Genomic DNA, 19,782 nt, shown 5'->3' with positions numbered 1-19,782 from the left:
CAGTGCTTTAAGATCACTTTTCCCCCTCCCTTAATCAGCAGAATAGGGATGTTTCCTCATGCCGAAAGTCGATGGGGAAGAAAAATATGTTGGTTAAAGCCCAGTCTTCCCAGCCACACGAGGCTATAGCACATGTAAATGTAGGGGAGCGAGCTCAGAGAACTTTCTGTTTTTGCCATCAGTAACTCTCACCCATAGGTTGGGTGGGCAGGTTTAAAGTTTTAATTGAGATATAGCTGAGTTATGGAAACACTGGGTATAGTGAAAATACACTTTAACATTTTGAATTCACATAAATACACACGCTGCCTTTAAAGAAAAAAGCAGATTGTGTTTTGGGCTCCTTGTGAGTCTTGAAGCCACAGGCAAGGAGGAGGCAGGCTTTAGCTTCTTTATGGCTCCAAAACCTTTCAGTTCTTTCTTCACAGTAAATAAGATTGTCCTTATTTGCATCCTCTGCAGAAATGAATGGAAGGGCCATTTAGTTCTACCCTTTATGCCCAATCCTTTGGCATCCAGCCAGGGAAATAAGACCATCAGTATGAGCCACTCTATTAAAAGGAAATAAAAGCTTGTAAACCAAGAAGTTCACGGTCTGGTTTTACTAGGAAACATGTCTCTGTCCCTGTGAAGTTGGCGGTCACAGCCGAAGGGCCTTATTGGGCAGCTTTCCTCTCCAGCCTGTGTTGACCAGGTCGTTCCATTTTGTTCCTTCAGGCTCCCAGATCCAGCACCTGACGCAGGTGGGCATTGCGAGCAGAATCGGGGCCCAGCCCGTGGAAATCCCACCAAGCAGAGGCGGCCAGTACGGGGGGCAAGGCTGGCCTTCGTACGGGGAGGACGAGGCGGGCCGAAGAGAGGCCGTGAGTATCTGGGGGTGGGGTCACCACCGGGGATTCAGACATGATCACTTAATTCAGCTGCTGCTGCTTTGGGGATCCCTTTTAAAAAGCTGCATGAATTAAAGGTGTAAGCTCCCTCAGTTTGTTTTCCCCTCGAGTGTATTTTTGCTTGCAGTTTTTAGATGGTAGATTTCCTCTGACCCACAGTGGGAGGGTATTGGCATCGAGCTTTTGAACGGGATATAATTTTCCTTGAGGCAGATTTTAGGCTGGAAGTCATGGTTTTTAAAAAATAACCTTTCAAAAAAAAATAATAAAGGTCTATGCATTACAGAAAATCTGGACAGAGACCTAAAAAATAGTTAAAAAAAATTTTTTTTTCCAGTTTTTATTGTGGTAAAATGCACATCACATAAAGTTTACCATCTTAACCGTTTTTAAGTACAGTTCACTGGTTTTCAACACATCCCTCCTGGCTTGCGACCAATACTACCATCCATCACCAGAGCTTTTTTCATCTTGTAAAACTGAAACTCTGTCCTTACTAAACACCAGCTTCCCGGTTTGTCCCTCTCCCCAGTTCCAGGCAGCCACCATTCTGCTGTCTGTCTCTGTGATTTTGACTTTTAAATCGTGAATTTGAACCTGTAGGTGACTGAAATCTGGACTTGGTCCTTGGCGTGACCGCTGTATAAATACTCACGTGCTTACGTCCCCCCTTGCTCACTGCTTGTGCTTTGCTGGGGGTTCGTTAGCATCATATCCATTATGAGCACCACGAATAGGTACTTCTGCCGTAAGCAGGCCGTTTGGGGTGTTTCAAGGCACAGGGTTTGTTCTGGAGGTTTCTCCTCACACTGATCGCTCCTTTGTAAGAGCAGAATCACTACAGACACAGGTAGTTTCTACAATTGCTTTCCTTTTTTTTTTTTAAAGCTCCATGGGGGATAAATATGTGAATTTGAAAATATAAATCAAAATAATACTTTTTGTTTTCTCCTCCTCATTATGCTGCAACTCTCATTGCATTTATGTGCCTTTTTAGCAAGTGGATGCTTTTACTTAACGAAAGGAAATTAACTGTAGAGTGTAATTTTTTCCTAAAAGATACATTGTTATAAATCTCAGGTGTTTGCTTTGTACTTGCTGACATTTTTCTTTTGCTGCCTTCATTGAGCCAACTTGGTTTCACGAGGTGTTTGGGTTTTCCTGTCCAATCCAGTGGCCACTGCAGAGCGCCTCCCTGCCACTATGTGGGCTGGGGCGCCCCGGGCACCAGGCTGACAGCTTACTCTTAGCGTAGGTAAAACCCCAGGTCCCACCTACGTATATGTATGCGTGGGTTCTAACCCATGCATGTGTGTACAAAGAGATTTTTCACTGGAAACAAATGTGAAAAAAGTCACTGCAAAGTAAAAATGATTACTTTTGTCAACTGTATGTCCAATTATATTATGCAAATATAAGCAAAACTGTTGCATGTTTCAGTGCAGAACCTTTTTACGGAAAAGGCCCTGCAGAGCACTCCGTAGACAGATGAAATGGCAAATGATTTGTGACCTTGCTCCTGTTCTGTGGCTCCTGGGCGCTCTTCCCAGGGCAAAGGCAGCTGACGTCTTTGTCAGTCCCTCTGCCAGTACCTGCTTATCTCTTTCAACGCTCAGGTACCCCCATCTGACCTCTCACCTCCACGGGGTACTCCGCTCTCCCTCCCTTTCCAGCGCTCTGTGTCCCTTCCTGTTCGCCCCTTGGCCACTTAGCGGCACACACGCAGACAGAGACTTGGCTGACTGGGTCATTCGTTCTGTCATTAAGCAAGTATTTATGAGGCACCTGTTAAGTGCAAGAGTTTATTGCCCAGCTCCCCCTCGACCAATTTTGCCACAGTTGTTACCCTCCCTTCCAGCCCCCGGGCAGGGGCGGGTCCTAGCGGAGGGTTGACTTGTTGGGTGGGAGACGGAAGGAGGAAGGCCTGGGAGCGTGCCCACCGCCAGTTTGAATTTGATTGCCACCCTCCGCCCGCCCCCGCCCGTTCTCGCGTGGGAAGTACAGCGCCCTGTGCCGTGTTTTTCAGACACACGTGCTCGGACATCAGGAGTATTCTTCTTCACCGCTGTTCCAGGTGCCAAGGACTTCAGGCAGGGAGCCCTCGGCGCCGCCCGGGAGCGCCCCGCACAGGGGGCTGCAGAGCGCCGGGCTGGCCTACGCCACCAGCTCCACGGAGGACCTGCAGCCCAGCCACTCCTCGGCCTCGCTCATCAAGGCGATCCGCGAGGAGCTCCTGCGGCTCTCCCAAAAACAGACCGCCGTGCACAACTTCCACAGCTGATGGGCCTCGCCTTGTACCTTTGCCAAGTATCCGCTTCCCGTGGAAGCAAGACTCACAGGAAACCAGCCGCGGGGCTGTCTGCGCGAGGACCGGGGCCCCGCGGAAGGGAGCAAGTTGCAATCTGAGAAGATGCCATGAGTCACGCGGCAGCTCACGGAGCTTGTAATGGGTTGGCGGTGTCGCGACCGCTTGGGTTCAGTCGAGATTTCTGTACTTTTTGGCCAAAAGCCAGCAGCACTTCCCGAAAGACCAACCACAAACCGCAGCTAACAGAATTCCTGCGTTAGTCTCCTTTCTCGCGGCAAAAGATGGAAATGTATAGAACGTGTAGAGCCGAAAGGAGTCCAGCGTTTCCGCGGGAAGACGTGTTGGAGGCTGGTTTGTCCGATGAACCTGCTGCTTTGTTTTCGGAGAGAAGAGATTTGAAGACGTTTTATTAACAGCTTATTTCCCTCTTTTTCTCATAGGAACTTATTTTACTAGTACTATTAACAGCAAGGATACTAAGACTGTTGGGGAATTGAAAAAGCTACTAGTGAGAAACCAAATGATAGATTGTAGAGCCTGATGATTCCAAACGAAGCCATCGCCTGTACTTCCCCTCCTACTTCTGGTGCTACAGCTCCGAGGCCCTTCACCTTCGTCTGTGAAACCAGCTTTGGCTTTTTCAGTGGAAGAGTATGTTGAAGGTTTTGTTGTGTTCTAGAAAGAAAAAGAAAAAAAAAAAAAAAACCCTCCCAAATGGGGGAGGGGGAAGCTTACTATTTATTTGGTTATTCAAAAATACATGTCCAAGTTTAGCTTTACATGATTAATTGTATTTGCTGTTCTTTAATTGGGCACGCGGAGCACCTGAGAGCACCCCACTCCGGTGCACGTCATCTTCAAGGCCAGTCCTGTAGAATGAGGTTTTGGGGGGGTCCCAGCCCATCCTTGTGCTTTGCTGATGAGTTGCCCACAAATTCTGTTTGAATGAGAAATCTCACGTAAGCAAAAGTTACGTGTAAACGTTCCTAGGACCACCAAATTGTGATTTTTCAGTTCATTCCCAGTAATCACATTCTCTGTGTGTTCAAGACCCAGAAAGGAAACTGAGTTCTTGCCTGCCTCTCTCTGCTCAATCAAGAACCGCAAAGGAGAGCTTGGGGAACAAGGGAAAGGAGAGGGTTGCTCCTAGTGGCCGATTTCATGGCACTTGACTCTGTTGAGTGACTGCTGAAACCATCTGTGTGCTGTGGGCTGGACAGGGGGTATCACCTCCGTTGAGGTTAACTCCAAAAGTCACGATTTCCACACTTCCCCAATTAGAGTGAGGAATGGAACAGCAGGAGCCATTTGGTTTTCTGGTACCTGAGTGACGCTCAGACGCTAAACAGACGTAGGTAACCCATTGCTTCTCTGAGTCCTTTTTTATTATATCAGTTAATACTTTAAAGCACAGACAAGCAGGCAGAATTGGGGGGGGGCTCTGGTCAACATCTGTGCCACACGTTAAGGGCCCTGAGACAGCTGACAGGTTTCCGCAGTGGAATCATTGTTCCCGAGCCGAGTTTTAGCACTTCGTCCATTAAGCGTGCCACAGCCTTACAATGCAGGGCAAGGGGGCTCTGGGAAGCGAAAACGCGGCCCCTCTTCATCTGTATGCGTCTGAGAGAGGAGGGCAGCAGGGGATTAAGTCTCCAAACGATGTTAGTTAAAGAAAGGGACTCCTTTTCAGGCAGCGCTCGCGAGCTCCGAGAACGTGGGAGGGAAGACCCCTCCGGGGCTTGATTTCCGACCCTCAGTCTTAGTTTAATACTCAGAGCGGAGCATTCTCTTTGTGGGTCACTGAGAAATACCAGGTTTCCTAAATGTGTTAAGAATTCCAGACATTCGAGCAGAGTTGTATTATGGACACCGTACAGTGAATTCGAATCGTGTGACGGCAAGTGGACTAAATAAACGCAGGCCCCTCTTCTCCCTTTCTGCCCAGTGTGGTAAGTGTTTGCACCTAAAACCGGTGACCTCCTTTGCACACTGAAGCAATGGGCATCTCTCCTAAAGGGGCCGCGAGGGCGCCTGTGATGCCTTTCAAATGAGCACAAAAGGGTTTGGCCTGTATTGTTCTTAGAATCGATACACTTTTAATCCAGTGTCATGACCAAAGAGAACCTGTGGTGACTGGCGGGGCGCGGTGTGAGCAGGCCCGTGGGATGGCCAGCACTCTGGTGTTGGTGGTAAAGCACACCCAGCTTGCCCTTGTTGTCTCCAAACGCCTGCCACGAGGAGTTTTGCCCGTCACCCACCTCAGGACAGACTCGCTGTCATGCGGGGCGCCGCACCCACGCGGGTCTGCAGACGCTCAGCTGATGTGATGGATTAAAAGGAGGGTCCTCACGTTAATCCCGTGTGCTTTGGCGTTCCGTTTGTTTGAGGCACTCTAAAACGGAAAGTTAAATTTTTATGTCTCTCCTTTTTTCCTGTTTTCGAAGTTCCAGCGGAAATACCATGGGCTATAAGCCTGAGTCAGTATGTGAGACAATTCTGTCTGGAGAGATGATCATTTTCAGAGCCTACACTTTGTCGGGTCCTTTCTCCGGCCTCACTGTCCCCATCAGCCAAGCACAGACGGGCCGCCCTTGCCCGCTCCTAGGGTTCCTCACTGTGAGAATCGGAGGTGACCGTGTGTGCAAATGACCCTGGAGAAGGGAGCACAAAGCACTGTGAAAATGTAAAATGTTATCTGTGTGATTATGCTGGGATGGGCGATCCATACGCTGTGGGCCTCCTGGTGAGTGAGGGCACACGGAGGTACCCAGAGCAAAACTAAAGGCCTCGTGTGATTCTTCTTCCTCTCTCCTGTTTTGCTTTCAATCCCCTTCCTTCCCCATTAACTTGCAAGCGGCATTTTACTAAACATCTTTCATGCTCCTGATATCCATCCTGCCTTTTCCAGCCTCAAATATGTCAAACATAAACCCCGCCTTCTGAGCGCTTAGAATCTAAGTCCGATAACACAGGCGGGCATAAAGGGTGGAAGATACACATAAATACCATGGTTTAAACATCAGTAACGTTTGTTGGACGTACACAAGTGCATTAGATACTCAGCAGAAGAAGTGGAAGTTGCACATATGGAAACAGGATCTTACTTCAGCAGCTACTTTAGTGAAGACAAGGGAGCTGCCGGGGAAATGGCGAGGTGGCGGGGGAAGCCGAGAATGGGCCTGGGGAAGGATAGAGAAAGTGGGGGAAGCTGTCATTGAAAATGAACTCGATCCTGATCTGCTACAACATGGGGACAGAATTCCTCCCCGCACTGCCTGGGGGGTTTGTAAGAGGGGGAGGTGGTGCTGTGAGTATACATTTGCAGTAACACCACACCAGAGTGACCAGGCCTGTGAAGAAGGCCTCCGGAGGAAGAGATCCGTCCTGGAGAGAAGCGGAGTGGACCATAGGCCCCCTGAAGGAGCGCCTGTGAAGCATGCAGGCCGCGGTAAGGGTGCCGCCGAAAGCTCCTCTGCTCGGAGCAGATCTCAGTGGTCAGCGCTGGGCCACGTTCAATCCTCAGCGGAGCCTCATGGGTTATAAATACGTATGTTGGACTTAATAGCCACCTATATTTTTTTCTCCAAATTTTATTTGATTTCAGCGTATGTTTTGGTTTTGGTGGTGCGTGGCTTTTGAGCAGCGGACTAAGAAGTTTTTTTTCTTTTTTTTTCTTTTTTTGCCAACCAGGCATTTCAGGGTACGAGGCCTATGATGCAAAGCACAGGAAATGCAGAGCAAAGGTCTGCCTGAAGGCTTTGGGCTGAAACAAGCCAGTCTGTGCTTTCTGAGCCCCCACTGAACTGTGGATGGGGTCCGTGCTGACCGCGTTGCACAGCTCCTTAGTGTCCTGCAGCCAAACCAGTCACTTGGATACTGGTTGGCATTTGCAGTAACCCATGAATTAATCATTAAATACACTTCTCAGTCCCTTTCACGCTAGGTTCTTAGACATGAATAAGTGTGTTGGTTGGGAGGAAAACTGGTTAAGGTTCTGGCCAGGGGGATGGGGGCCTCCAGTCTAAACTACCACACTGACTTCAGCTCTAGTTAAGTTTTAGCCATTTCATTTCTACCTCCAGAGCAAGCCTCCAAAGCCAGCCTCCAGAACCTGCTGGCCTACGTTTGTCCCAGGCAGGAGCGCCACGAAGTCCACTTCTATGCCTGTAAACAGACCATTGACCCCCAAAGCCCATTTTTATGGGATAGTAACTTGAACTTCGTTTTTACATTTAATCCAACACATTAACAGGTAGTCTTGTAACGTGTGAGAGGGGTTTCTGTGAGCATCTGTTGTAACGTACTCATAAAATGTAACAGGCTGGCACTTAATACCTAATGAGCAAGGAGTGTGTACATTTCAGGTTTCTTTTGATATGTTTGGCTGTGATTTTCAGTGTGTAAGCGAGGACTCCTTTCTCTAGGATTAAAAAGACTTGAAAACCGAAACCTCACGGTACGATCCTAATTCCATGCTCGTGTATGTAATGGCACACTTGAGAATTTATCTGGAGACCACGCAGCAGCATTGAAATTTAGGAAAAGAATATTTTAATGCCTTTGGAAAACATAAAACAATGTTAGAAACCAGTGAGCAAGTGAGAAGGCACAAATGTCTGAATGTGAGGAACTCGAGTCCAGATCAGTTTCCCACAGGGTAGGTAATCGTGTGGGTGGCTTGCTTTCCCTTCTTCCAGGTGTTCCTTTTCTGGGGCCACTTTGAATTTAAAGAAAGGGTGGAAGGGTGAAGGGACAGATTAAAAAAAAAAAGTGATTTGGGTCTTGCTTCCCCTGATTCCATGAAACCATTCTGGAGAGCTGGGAGCATCATGCCCCTCGGATTTCGTGTGTGTCTGACTTGAAGGTAGGAACCATGCAGGGCCAAGGTAAGCCAGGCGCTCTGCACCTCTCCTTCTGCACAGGTGGGGAAAGGAGGAGGCGCTGGAGGGACGGGGGCTTCACCAACGGGTTCAGTTCCTCTAAGCACCAGAGGGGTCATTTCAGAAAAGGGGAGTAGACTCAACTCCAGTGTCCCCCCGAGCGTCACCTAGGGAGCATGGAGAGTGCGTGAACTGTCCCCTCACAGGAAGGGCTGCTTAGCAGAGCTGCTCTGGGGTGCCCGCCTGTCGTTTCCTACCTTGTCAAGGTCCACATTCTTCTGCCTCTTCCTACACTCCCATTCCTAGATAATGAGTGTTAATGTACGAAAATACGCAGAGTACGTTGAGGCCACTCTTGGCATCGGTACTGCAACTTAAACTTGACAATCATGGTTTGCTGGTCTCACACGGGCACTTAAATTTTGGTATGGGTATACGATTTAGTAATCGAACCTTCCCTTCTCTTTGTCGGTTATGTTTCTACCCTTCAATTAGCTGCACTGTTTTCTAATGTGCTGTAGAGTTTTTGAAATAATTTATGCAAGTGTTTGGTTTCCATGTTTACAATTTATACAGCTTTCCTAGCATTTTAAATGGAAATGTCAATAAATGCTATGAATTGGTGTCAAGTGATATTTTCTGTTTATTTCCTTTGCAACGGGATAGTTTTCTCATTTGTAAAAGTGAAGATTGAATGAGATGGGTGTGTTGTGTTTTTTTCCATTTTCTAGTTTTTGTGTCCCTGGTGAGAACTCCTAGGACTTTCATTTTCCAAGGAGTTAAGTTGAAAGTCCTCTGTTCGGTGTGTGGAATTTGCAGAATTGTTTTCACCCGCATTGGCTGGTGCTACCTCCTTGTATTGCCCACTCATCCTCAAATCGATGCTTCTACTAAGAGCAGATTCATTTTGGAATTAAAAGATTAGGACTCTACAGTCTAGAAAGATAAAGAAGATCGGTCTATACAATCTGGAAAGGTAATAGCGTAAACCTGTAGTTTATGAAACCAAAGAAAATAAGAGCCCCTTGGAACTGAGGAAAGCGAAAGGCCTTGTGAAACGCAGTGGAACATGATGAAATGAAATGCGGAAACCTGGGTAGGATCCTGGAACAGCAATTAGAAAGGTAATTAGTGGAAAAATGGGGAAATCCACGTACAGTCTGTAGTGTAGTTAACGGTGCAAAGGTGTATGTATTGTTTTTGCTAACTTTGCTGTGGCTATTAAGACTTTAATATCAGGGGAAGCTATGCAAAAGCTATATAGAAACTTTGTTATTTTTGCAGCTTTTCTCTAAATCAATTCAAAAAGTGGGAAATAGATGAATCTGGTATGGATAAAGCCCATAGGCCCCCCTGCGGAGGCCAGTAATGAGCCTGCCCCCAGCATCTGCAGCCCGGGACCTGCCACGCTTCCCACGGAAGCCAGCTCCTGCTGACAGCGAAACAGGTAACAGGTACAGTAGTAACACTGGGAACAGGTGTAAGTCTCAGCTGAAAATAAACCTTTGTGAAGGAGACTTTGGGGCCAAGGTCAAGCAAAAGGAGAATTTGAACCTAAGTATTAGAGAAAAGAGACAACTATGAAAGAGAACTTAAAGTATGTTTCAAGTGTTTTAAGAGGTTTAAAAAAAAAAACAACCCAGAAAACCATAGGAGAATAGCTATTATGAAAGTTTAAGCACATTTAACAAAACCAAAAAATTAATCCTCGAAGGGAAAATGAAGGAATTTAAAAACAATGTATACACACACAATTGTCAGATACTCCAATATTTTAGACATAGCTGAAGTGACAGATTTTAATATATCATTTTTAGAGGGAGGGTAAGGGAAGGAGAAAGAGAGGGAGGGAGAGAAACATCAATATGTGGTTGCTTCTCATGTGCCCACTACTGGGGACCTGGCCTGCAACCCAGGCATGTGCCCTGACTGGGAATTGAACCAGCGACCCTTTGTTCACAGGCTGGCACTAAATCCATGGAGCCATGCCAGCCAGGGCTAATATATCTTTATGTTTTAATAAATACAGATTTAGATAAAAAACAAAAAACTACACAGTGTAGACTAACTGGTACAACTCAGTTCTCTAAGAGATCTAATGTGCCTTGAATGTAAATAGGATCAAATGATAGAAGGACAAGGAGTTACTAGAAGCAGCTAAGGCTGAGAAGAAAGGTCTGGTCCCATGCCCAGAGCCTGAATATGGAATTAACATGAAGGTGAGTTTAAGCCACAATTAGCATAATTGGACAGTTCTCTCTCACCTCTTCAGCGCTGCATCTGCCAAGCACAGCTTAAGGTAAGCAGAAACCAAGAAACAATAGCAACTACGAAGAGAAATCTTTTGCTCTGGTGCTGGAATTAGATAATTAAACTTATGAAATGTTTTCATTGTTGTTGGATCATGTACTCTTTAATAACTTTTTTCCTCTGAAGATCACACGCACTTTCCCTGCTACACCCTTCTGGGGAATTAATGGGGGGCGGGTGTTTGTTTTCCCTGGCATTGGGGGACTTGGAAAAGTATGGCCCCAGGTCTAGATAACCCATATTTGTATGATTAAAATATTATGTGTTGTACTTGTGCCAAAGGATAGCGTTACAGAAGCCAAAACAGCATATCTGGAAAACTCACACTGTAAGCATTGAAAGACTGTTTTTGAGTGGCCGGGTTGTGGATGACTGGGTTAGACAAGTACCTGGAAAACACATATCAGTGTTAAGTACTTAGATTTTGATTCTCTGATGTGATGCTATACCTCTAAGCAGTGGTTTCCTTCAGCATTTTATTGTATTTCAGCATTTTAAAATTCTGAGATCGTCTAAAGGAAACATTAGTACAAAGAATTGAAAAAAAAAAAAAAGAATGGATTAAAAGCTAACATGAGGTTGCTGGTTTGGGCGCAGCTGATGTTCACGGTTCTTTTGCAGCAGTAGTTCTGTGCTGTGGCCCGCTTTGGGGAGCGGCAGGGATGTTCTATTTCTGGCAGCGCCCAGAATTCCCCTCAGATCCTCCTAGAGCTCTGAGTGAGCAGCGAGAGTAATTGCCGCCTGATTGGGAGTCCAAGATCCAGTCTGTGTTTTGGTGGCTGCTTTGTAGTTCCCTGGCGCTGTTCTTCTAGGTTTCCTTGTGAGACATAAACGAGGAGTCAAGTGTTTTAAAAAACCTAATTGGCCAAATGTAAGTCAGAGCATTGTATTACTATAGGTACTCCATTAACCTTAGCCTTTTCTGTTCTACTTTTCCTTGTCAAAATGTAGATTAGCAAAATAGAAGGAAATAAAAACCACTGTAGCTCCACCATCAGAGATACTGCAATCAAACTTCTAGTAAGTTTTGATTTTTTTTTTTTTTTTTTTTTTTAACTAGCCAACTTATTCTTGTTTGGTGATTGGGATTGGTCAGGATGTTGCTTTTTACTTGATCTCAAAATAGGCTATTGATTTGGATTCAAAGAGGGGGAGAGCGCTGGGCAGGGGGATGAAGATTTAGGATTGGTGCGGGATATAATCTGGGAGGAAGGATCGACAGCATTTTTTTTCATTTTTAAAAAATTTATAAATCATGTTTATACTATCACAGTTGTCTCAATTTTCCCCCCTTTCCCCACTTCCCCCCACCCCCCGCTCCCACAGTCAATTCCCACTCTGTTGTCCATGTCCATGGGTCATTCATACATGTTCTTTGTCTAGTCCCTTCCCCTTCTTTCTACCATTGTCCTCTTTCCCTGTCCCCTCTGGTCACTTTCAGTCTGTTCCCTGTTTCCATGCCTGTGGTTTATTTTGTTTGTTAGTTTATTTTATTGAATAGAGTCCACTTATAGGTGAGATCATATGGTGTTTGTCTTTCATCGACTGGCTTATTTCACTTAGCTTATTATTCTCCAGTTCCATCCATGGTGTCGCAAAAGATAGGAGTTCCATCTCTCTCTCTCTCTTTCTTTCTTAAATGCAGATTGATTTTATTTATTTTTTTAAATGTCAAAGTTAATTATAAAATATTAAAAAAAATTAAAACCATTATGAAGTCTCAGCAATTAAACCAGCCTGACACCAGCGCAGAAATAATCAGGTAGATCAATGAAATATAATGAGCATTCTAGAGAAAAACATATCTAACAATATAATATATGATTAAGTTGATATTTCAAATCAATGGGTAAAATAAGGCTTATTCAGCAAATAAGTTGCATGGCCACTATTACTTGAAATAAAACAAATATAGAGCCCTATTTCACACATTATACAAGAAATACTCAGATGAGTTAAAAATTAATATGTAGAATCTAAGGAGTTTTAGAAGAAAGTAGAACTAATATTTTTCATGACTCGAATTAAAATATTCAAACCTAGAATCTAGAAAATAAATGTTGACAATATGACCATATTAAACATTTAACTATATAGTAATATACATATAAAAAAGTTAAAGGACAAGGAATAGAATAGGAAAGTATTTGCAACACATCTAAAACATGGTTAATATGTTTTTTTGTTGTTGTTTAGAGAAAAAATTTCTACAAACCTTTAATCAATAAATGGATAAAGAATACCAAAAAGTCATTTAAAGCTTTTTTAAAAATAATAGAATAGGCAAGATATGTACAAAAACAGGTTTAGTTTCAACAGATAGTAAAGGAACAATTAAAATAACATCATTGTCACAATCAGATTAATGAGTATTAAAAATATTGGTAATAACAAGTACTGGCAACTGTGAAAGGAACTGGGTATTCATAGAAACTTTTTCTTCATCTTCAAGCAGTCCCTTTAGCATATTTTGCAGTGCTGGTTTGGTGGAGGTGTATTCTTTTAGCCTTCTTTTGTCTGGGAAACTCCTTCTTACTCCTTCCATTTTAATTGAGAGCCTTGCTGGGTAGAGCAGTCTTGGTTGCAGGCCTTTGCTTTTCATTACTTGGAATATTTCTTGCCATTCCCTTCTAGCTTGCAGTGTTTCTGTTGAGAAGTCAGCTGTTAGCTGTATTGGGGTTCCCTTGCATGTTACTACCTCTTTCTCTCTTGCTTGCTTTAGGATTCTCTGTTTGTCTTTGATATTTGCCATTTTAATGATGATGTGTCTTGGAGTGGGCCTCATTGGGTTCTTCTTGAATGTGACCCTCTGTGCTTCCTGGACTTGTGTGACTTTTTCTCTCGTCCAATGAGGGAAGTTTTACATCATGACTTTTTCAAACAGGTTCTCTATCCCTTCCTCATCCTCTTCTCCTTCTGGTATCCCTATTACACAGATATTATTATGTTTCAGGTTGTCCTGCATTTCCCTCAATGCCTCTTCATTCTTTTTGAGTCTCTCTTCATTTTCTTACTCTTTCTGGGAGCTTTTTTCTACCTTGTCCTCCAGCTCGCTGATTCGGTCCTCAGTTTCATGGAGCCTGCTTTGGATTCTTTCTACTGTGTTCTTTAATTCAGAAATTGTATTCTTCATTTCCTCTTGCCTCTTATTGATAATTTCTATGTCCTTTTTCATGCTGATATAGTTTGCAGTAAGTCCCTCTTAGTTTCCCTGTAGTTTTTTGTAATTCTCTCTGAGCTCACTGAGCTCATTGAGCTTCCTTAGAACCGTTGTTTGGAACTCATTATCTGATAGTTTACTTGCCTCTATTGCATTTAGTTTTCTTTCTGGGGATTCCTCCTTTCCCTTCAGCTGGGGGTGTTTCTGTATCTTCCCATTGTTTGTGAGACTCTTCTCTTTTGCTTCTGATTCTTAAATTGATCTGTCTTGATTTCCTGATGTTGTAGTGTGAACTTCTATGGTAGGAGACCAATGTTTTTACTTTCTGGATCTGCCTCTGATGATGCCAGATGTTGACCCTGTCTGACCTTAGACAGTTTGTTCAAGACTTCCAGTAATCTACTGTTTGTGGCTGTCTTCTTCAGCTGTTAATCTATTCTCTCTGAACTCAGGAGGACGCCTTAGACAGCTCAGGGCAGGGCGGAGTCCCTCTTGGGGGCGGGGTTATTGGGTCCTCTCACACTGCTGCCATATGGGGGAGGAGTCTGCACTGGGATCCTGCCAGCTACTCTCTCCATTCTCTACCCCCCCATCCATCCCCAGTCTCTCTTCAAGTGTCCCCAGACCTCTCTCGCCCCCTTTAGCCAGGGATCTACTGTCTGTGGCTGCCACTCTGCATTCAGCAGGCTGCTTAGACAGCACAGGGCAGGGTGGAATCACACCTGGGGGTGGGGCTATTGGGTCCTTTGACGCTAGTGCCGCTCAGGGGGAGTGGTCTCAACCTGAGCAAGATGGCGGTTGCCGCATGGGGGATGAGTCAACACCAAGATCCTGCTGGCTACTCTCAGTTCTCTCCCCAAAGCCTCCTTCCCCAGTCTCTCCTCAGGTGTCTGTAGCCCACTCTCCCCCACCTTTGTTGGAGAGCAGGGTAAGTGGCTGCAAATAAAAATTTATGTGTTGGCCCCTTAAACAGTTCTTTGCGTCTCCTGCCGCCTGTCTCTGACAGAGAGCAACCCTGCCGCTTTTCACAGCTGGCTGTTTTCTGTGTACTTTTTGGGCCCTGGTGCTGTGGGCTAGAGATCCCCGCTTTTGGTTTAGACCCTGCTCTTCTCAGGTCGATTCACTATCCTTGTGAATATCTGGTGCTGCCGCCTGTGGGCACCCCGCCCGCCTTCTCAGTTCTGTACCGCACTCCTTACCAGTTAGATTGCGCTAAAGCCGATTCTTCTGTCTTCGAGTTTACAAGGCTCCTCTCTCGCTATTGTTCAGTTGTTTGTTCCAGATGATTTCTCCACAATTTAGTTGTAATTCCAGGTGTGTTCTGGGAGGAGGTCAGTGTGACTTCCACTCACTCCTCCACCACCTTGATTCTCTCTTGACAGCCTTTTCTAACTGCTGGAGGAAAATGGCACCGTGACCTTTGTGCGCACCCCTTTGTGCCTAACAATGTACTTGCCCCATTGACCTGATGCTTTTCAGGGACGTTTACAGGGCTTCCCAGTGTGTGTTGTTGAGAGAGAGGATTTTATGGCAAGGTGGACCCGATTCAGAAAGCGATGTTCCGTTCCTAGCCTTTGGTTTTCATCTGGTAATTGAGAGGCTTCGGCCCACCAACCGTGTTGGAGGGACCCTTGTGACAACTGTTTGCTTCAATGTCTTTTCCTTGACTGCGGGGCTCTCCTTCGCTGGCTACCTAGGCACACACACCAATCTCGTAATGCATTTCCTGCCCAGACTGGCCACCTTTTCCCTCCTCCTATGCTGACCACACAGATGGTGATCAGGCATCTCAACTATTTCTGCAGGGGCAGGGCAGAGCTGTGCTTTAGCCTATGATGAAGTCCTCCACACCTCGCCCTCTCCCTGTATAATTAAGGTTTTCCCTTCTGAGGTCACTGGCTCTGGACCTCAGAAATGCTGATGTGTATGCTCTTCCCGTCAATGGGTTCAAAGTTACTTCCTGAATTTTCAGATGCCGCAGAATTTAGAAGGAGGATATTGTGATGGGTGACAATCAGAATGCAAAGTGATTATCGACAGGCTAACTTGCAGGGCAAAAAAATCAACAAAATTTTACTTATTCCTACTAAATTTAAAGCCCTACTTCTAGGTTTTTTTAAATCTATGATAAGCATACAGGATAAAGGGAATATGGTCTAACAGAACTTTATAGAAAGAGATTTGTGGTGGTTAACTGACATATTAGGGATTATTGGGAGCACTGGAGATATTTGAAAGATCAACACAGCCTTAGACAATATGAGTAAAAATACATTGCCCCAGTTAGAGGATATAAGAATTTCTATGTGGTGGTTACTTAAATACAGGTGCCATAGTTTGGAAGGAATGTTATGAATTGAATGGAGAGACTGGGAGAAGAGGAACCTGAATGGCAGGACTGGAAACCACATTATTTGAAGAAGAAATCAAGCAACTAGCTATTTACCCTGAGGAGTGAAGGCTTGTAGGTGACAAATCTGTCTTCAAATACCCTGAGTTGTCATGAGAAAGTTGTCACTAGCTTTATGGTATCCTGGAAGACAGAACTAAATGGAAAGCAAGTCTTGGCTTAGTTGAAAGAAAGAACAATTAATAGGTCAATACAGAAAATCCATTCTTTGGAAGTCCTTCCCATCGGCCTCTGGTGAGGACCTCCCTCCCATGACACTGACCTTGGACCTCACATGTCCTCCAGTGGAAGGGGTGCATTCTGGGCCCGAGGCCTCTCAGCCCACCTAGTCCTTTTCCAAGACTCTCATGAGCCCATGAGGTGGAAGGTTGGGACCTAGACCCCTGCAGGGACATGGTGCAGTGGATGTGACTGAACAGAACTGGCCTGGGCTCTTCCATAAAATGAAGGGGGAAAGGATATTGTTCAGCATGTCTTAGAAAAGTAGTGATGAATAAAGTGGAATGGTTTATAAATGTACAGTTAGAACATAGTGTATTGTACATAACTGTAAAGAATCTTAACTCCAGTGTTGCGAATCTCATGCAACAGCAGATAAACTCACTGAACACTGACTAGATTGTATGGTAATACTGCTGATTCATGAATGCAGTCATTAAACGTATTTATTCAGTACAAGCTCTGTGATAGACACTGTTGTAAGCACTGGGAATTTAGAATACATTGGGGAATAAGACAGAAAAATCCCCTGCTCCAATTGGGAGGCTCTAGATGGACAACGTGCAGGTCATCATGACCTTGACAAAAGCAGTCCCAGTGGAGTGTGGGAGAAAGAAGCTAGCGTGGAGGGGGAATGGAGGAGGTCTAGGAGGCGGGGATGGGGAGAAAGGAGAATTCAGCCAACTCTTTTCAGACGTTTTGCTGAGAGGGGAGCAGAGAAGTGGTAACTGGAAGGTGGGGATGTAGGTTGTCAAATAAAAATATAGGGAACCCAATTTGAATGTCAGATAAACCAAGACTATTTTTTTTTAGTTTATGTCTTAAATAGTGCATGAGACACAAAAGCTAAAATATTTGTTGCTTATCTAACGTTCAAATTTACTTAGGTGTCTTGTTTTCATTTGCTAACTGGGAACCATAAAATGACAGGTACCAGATGTGTTGCGTGCTGATGGGGATGATCCACGAAGTGGTGGGTTATTATTATTGATAGTGTAGAAGACAGAGAAGAAAGTGAGAGGGATTGAGACTGCAATGGGCAGACCGGCCTTGGGAGGAGCAGGATGTTACCCCACTGTGCAAAGGAGGGCGAACACAGCGCAGCACAGACTCAGGTCAGTCTGCAGCTACGCCAAGACTGACAACCTTTTTGGTTCTGGAAAAAAAAAAAAATTTCAAGCGAACATGTTACCTTTTCTTTAGATTTATAAGCTAAGGGATTTTTTAAATAGGCAGCGAATCATGAACTCACAGCAAATTCTCTAATTTTGTGCTTTTTTAAAGATGAACTCTGCTTCATTTTCCATGGCTAGTAAGATACATTAAGATTCAAGTGAGTACGTAATTCAGGTTAATAGTGTCTGTTATTGTATTTAGAGTAACATAATGACTGAGTAATATGATGATATTTACTGTTTTAAATTAGTTAAGGTGCATTTTATGGGCTAGATGGAATGTGGTCTCTCTTGGCAACTGTTCCATGTGAGCATGAGAAGAATGTGTAACCTGCTATTGTTGGATATAGTAGTCTATAAATGTCAATTAGCTCCGGTTGATTGATGGTGCTGTTCAATTCAACTATGTCTTACTGATTTTCTGCTTGCCAGGCCTGTCAGTTATTGATAGAGGGGTGCTGAAGTCTCCAACTGTGATAGTAGATTTGTCTGTTTCTCCTTGCAGGTTCTATCAGTATTTGCCTCACATTTTTGTTGCTCTTGTTGTTAAGAGTATACACAATGAGGATTGCTATGCCTTCTTGGAAATAGGGCCCATTTATCATTTTATAATGCTTTGTTTTATCTCTGGTAGGTCTCCTTGCTCTGAAATCTGCTCTAAAATTCATAAAGCTACTCTACCTTTCTTTTTATTAGTGTTAGTATCATATATCTGTCACCGTCCCTTTACTTTCAACCTGTCCTTGTTTTTATACTTCAAGTGTGCTTCTTGGAGACAATGTATAGTTGGGTCTTGTTTTTTTAATGCACTCTGATAGTCTTTGTCTTTTAATTGGTGCATGTAGACCATTCATATTTAAGGTGATTATTGATATGGTTGGATTAGTGTTTGGCATCTTTGTTATTGTTTTTGTTCATGGACCTTTTCTTAGTTTCTGGGTGGTGTTTTGTGTGTGTGTGTGTGTGTGTGTGTGTGTGTTTTAAATCTTCCACTCTTTTTCTGCCTTCTCTGGTTTTGTGAGCATTTTATGTCCTTCTACTTTATCTCCTATTTTCCTATATTTATTTTACTTCAAATTTTGTTTTGTAAGTAGTTTCCCTGGAGTTTGCAATATACATTCATGACTAACCCGAGTCCATTTGCAAATAATGCTACACTGCTTCCCGGGTGGTACACGTGCCTTAGAGTTCCAAGCTCTTTACATGTTGGACTAAAACCCAGAAGATACAGTGGTGTTTAATTCACAATTAAACACACATACACGTGTGTCACCCAGACACACACAGTCCCTCATAGTGTTGCCCAAGGTTACTATGCCACTTACTCAGACAGCCCTCAACATTTCGGTGAAATTCCTGCCAGACATTTTCCAATGTATGTATTTTATTTTACCTCGTTGAGAGACATACATACAATTTTCTATCCTCTTCTTCTTTACTAGCATTATCATAAATATGTTTTTTAAAATCTCATTAAGGACTCATTTTTATCAAGATTTTATATCTATTATAAATTTTCCCCACATTCTTGTGTAGTTTATTATTTGTTTATCTTATAGCTTCCATGTATCTGAACTTATTTCTTTGCTAAAATCATTTTTTTCCTCTAACAACATGATTGCATTTATTTCTCTTAACGTGGCTGGCACTCCCAATTCCTTTAACGTTTCAGCACAGGAGTTGCCGATTCCTTCACCGTTCTTGTCTGAATGTGGGGTGTGTGATTAGTTCTGGAGGTGGGAGTCAGAGATCAGGGTGACTGGTTGGTGGGATGAGAGCCCTTTTCCCACCTGCAGATTTCTCACCGTTTCCTTGCCTGGTGGCAGGGGCTGTGTTTTTCTGCATAATCTAACCATTCCCCCAAAACTAAACATTTGGTTGTTTCTAATGGTTTGCTGTTATATAATGGTGTCTAAACACCTTTCTGTATGTCTTCTCATTTTCAGACTATTTCCTTAGAATAAATTTTTAGAATTGAAGTTACTGAGGCAAATAATCAGAGATCGGGGCCAATGTATATCCCCAGTATTCATTTTTAGAATACGTCTCATTGTACCCTCACCACTATTGGATAATAGAATTATATATTTTAAAATATTTTATAATTTGACCAAAAAAAGTTTACACATAATTTTCATAGTTATCATTTACATCTTTGTAATATCCTGTAATAATATTATCTTACCATTACCTTGTTCTTTGATATTTAGGGTTCTTTCCCCCCTATGTGACATTATCCAGAATAGCAAAGTACTGTAAACAACTATTATTCTTCCAGACTACTTCCTAGCTTTTTTTCCTTTAAATTACTTTTCTACAAGGCAGAATATCAGCCACAGGTCATAAGATGGGGATATTTTCAGTGTATGTGAATTTTAAGGGGCTTTCCCATAGTGTGATGAACATTATTTACCAGAAGTCACCAAGCCT

At 43.8% G+C, this 19,782-nt stretch overlaps 1 protein-coding gene across 1 annotated transcript in view; it reads left to right on the top strand.

Annotated features, from left to right (window-relative positions):
• The window catches only part of KIAA1549 (KIAA1549 ortholog), a 108,889-nt gene extending 105,404 nt beyond the window's left edge, over window positions 1-3,485 (top strand). Inside the window, exons 20-21 of the mRNA XM_054564063.1 lie at window positions 718-863; window positions 2,917-3,485. Of these exons, the coding sequence (XP_054420038.1) occupies window positions 718-863; window positions 2,917-3,171 (401 nt within the window). The 3' untranslated portion in view covers window positions 3,172-3,485. The remainder of the gene's footprint in view (window positions 1-717; window positions 864-2,916) is intronic.
• The last annotated feature ends 16,297 nt before the right edge of the window (window positions 3,486-19,782 follow it).

The sequence above is a fragment of the Pteronotus mesoamericanus genome, unplaced genomic scaffold (genome assembly GCF_021234165.1).
Source record: "Pteronotus mesoamericanus isolate MK-2021 breed Mesoamerican mustached bat unplaced genomic scaffold, CSHL_Meso_final scaffold_85, whole genome shotgun sequence".
In the NCBI taxonomy this organism is placed as follows: domain Eukaryota; kingdom Metazoa; phylum Chordata; class Mammalia; order Chiroptera; family Mormoopidae; genus Pteronotus; species Pteronotus mesoamericanus.
Note: the sequence above shows the minus strand (reverse complement) of the source record. Positions and strands in the feature narration are given on the sequence as shown.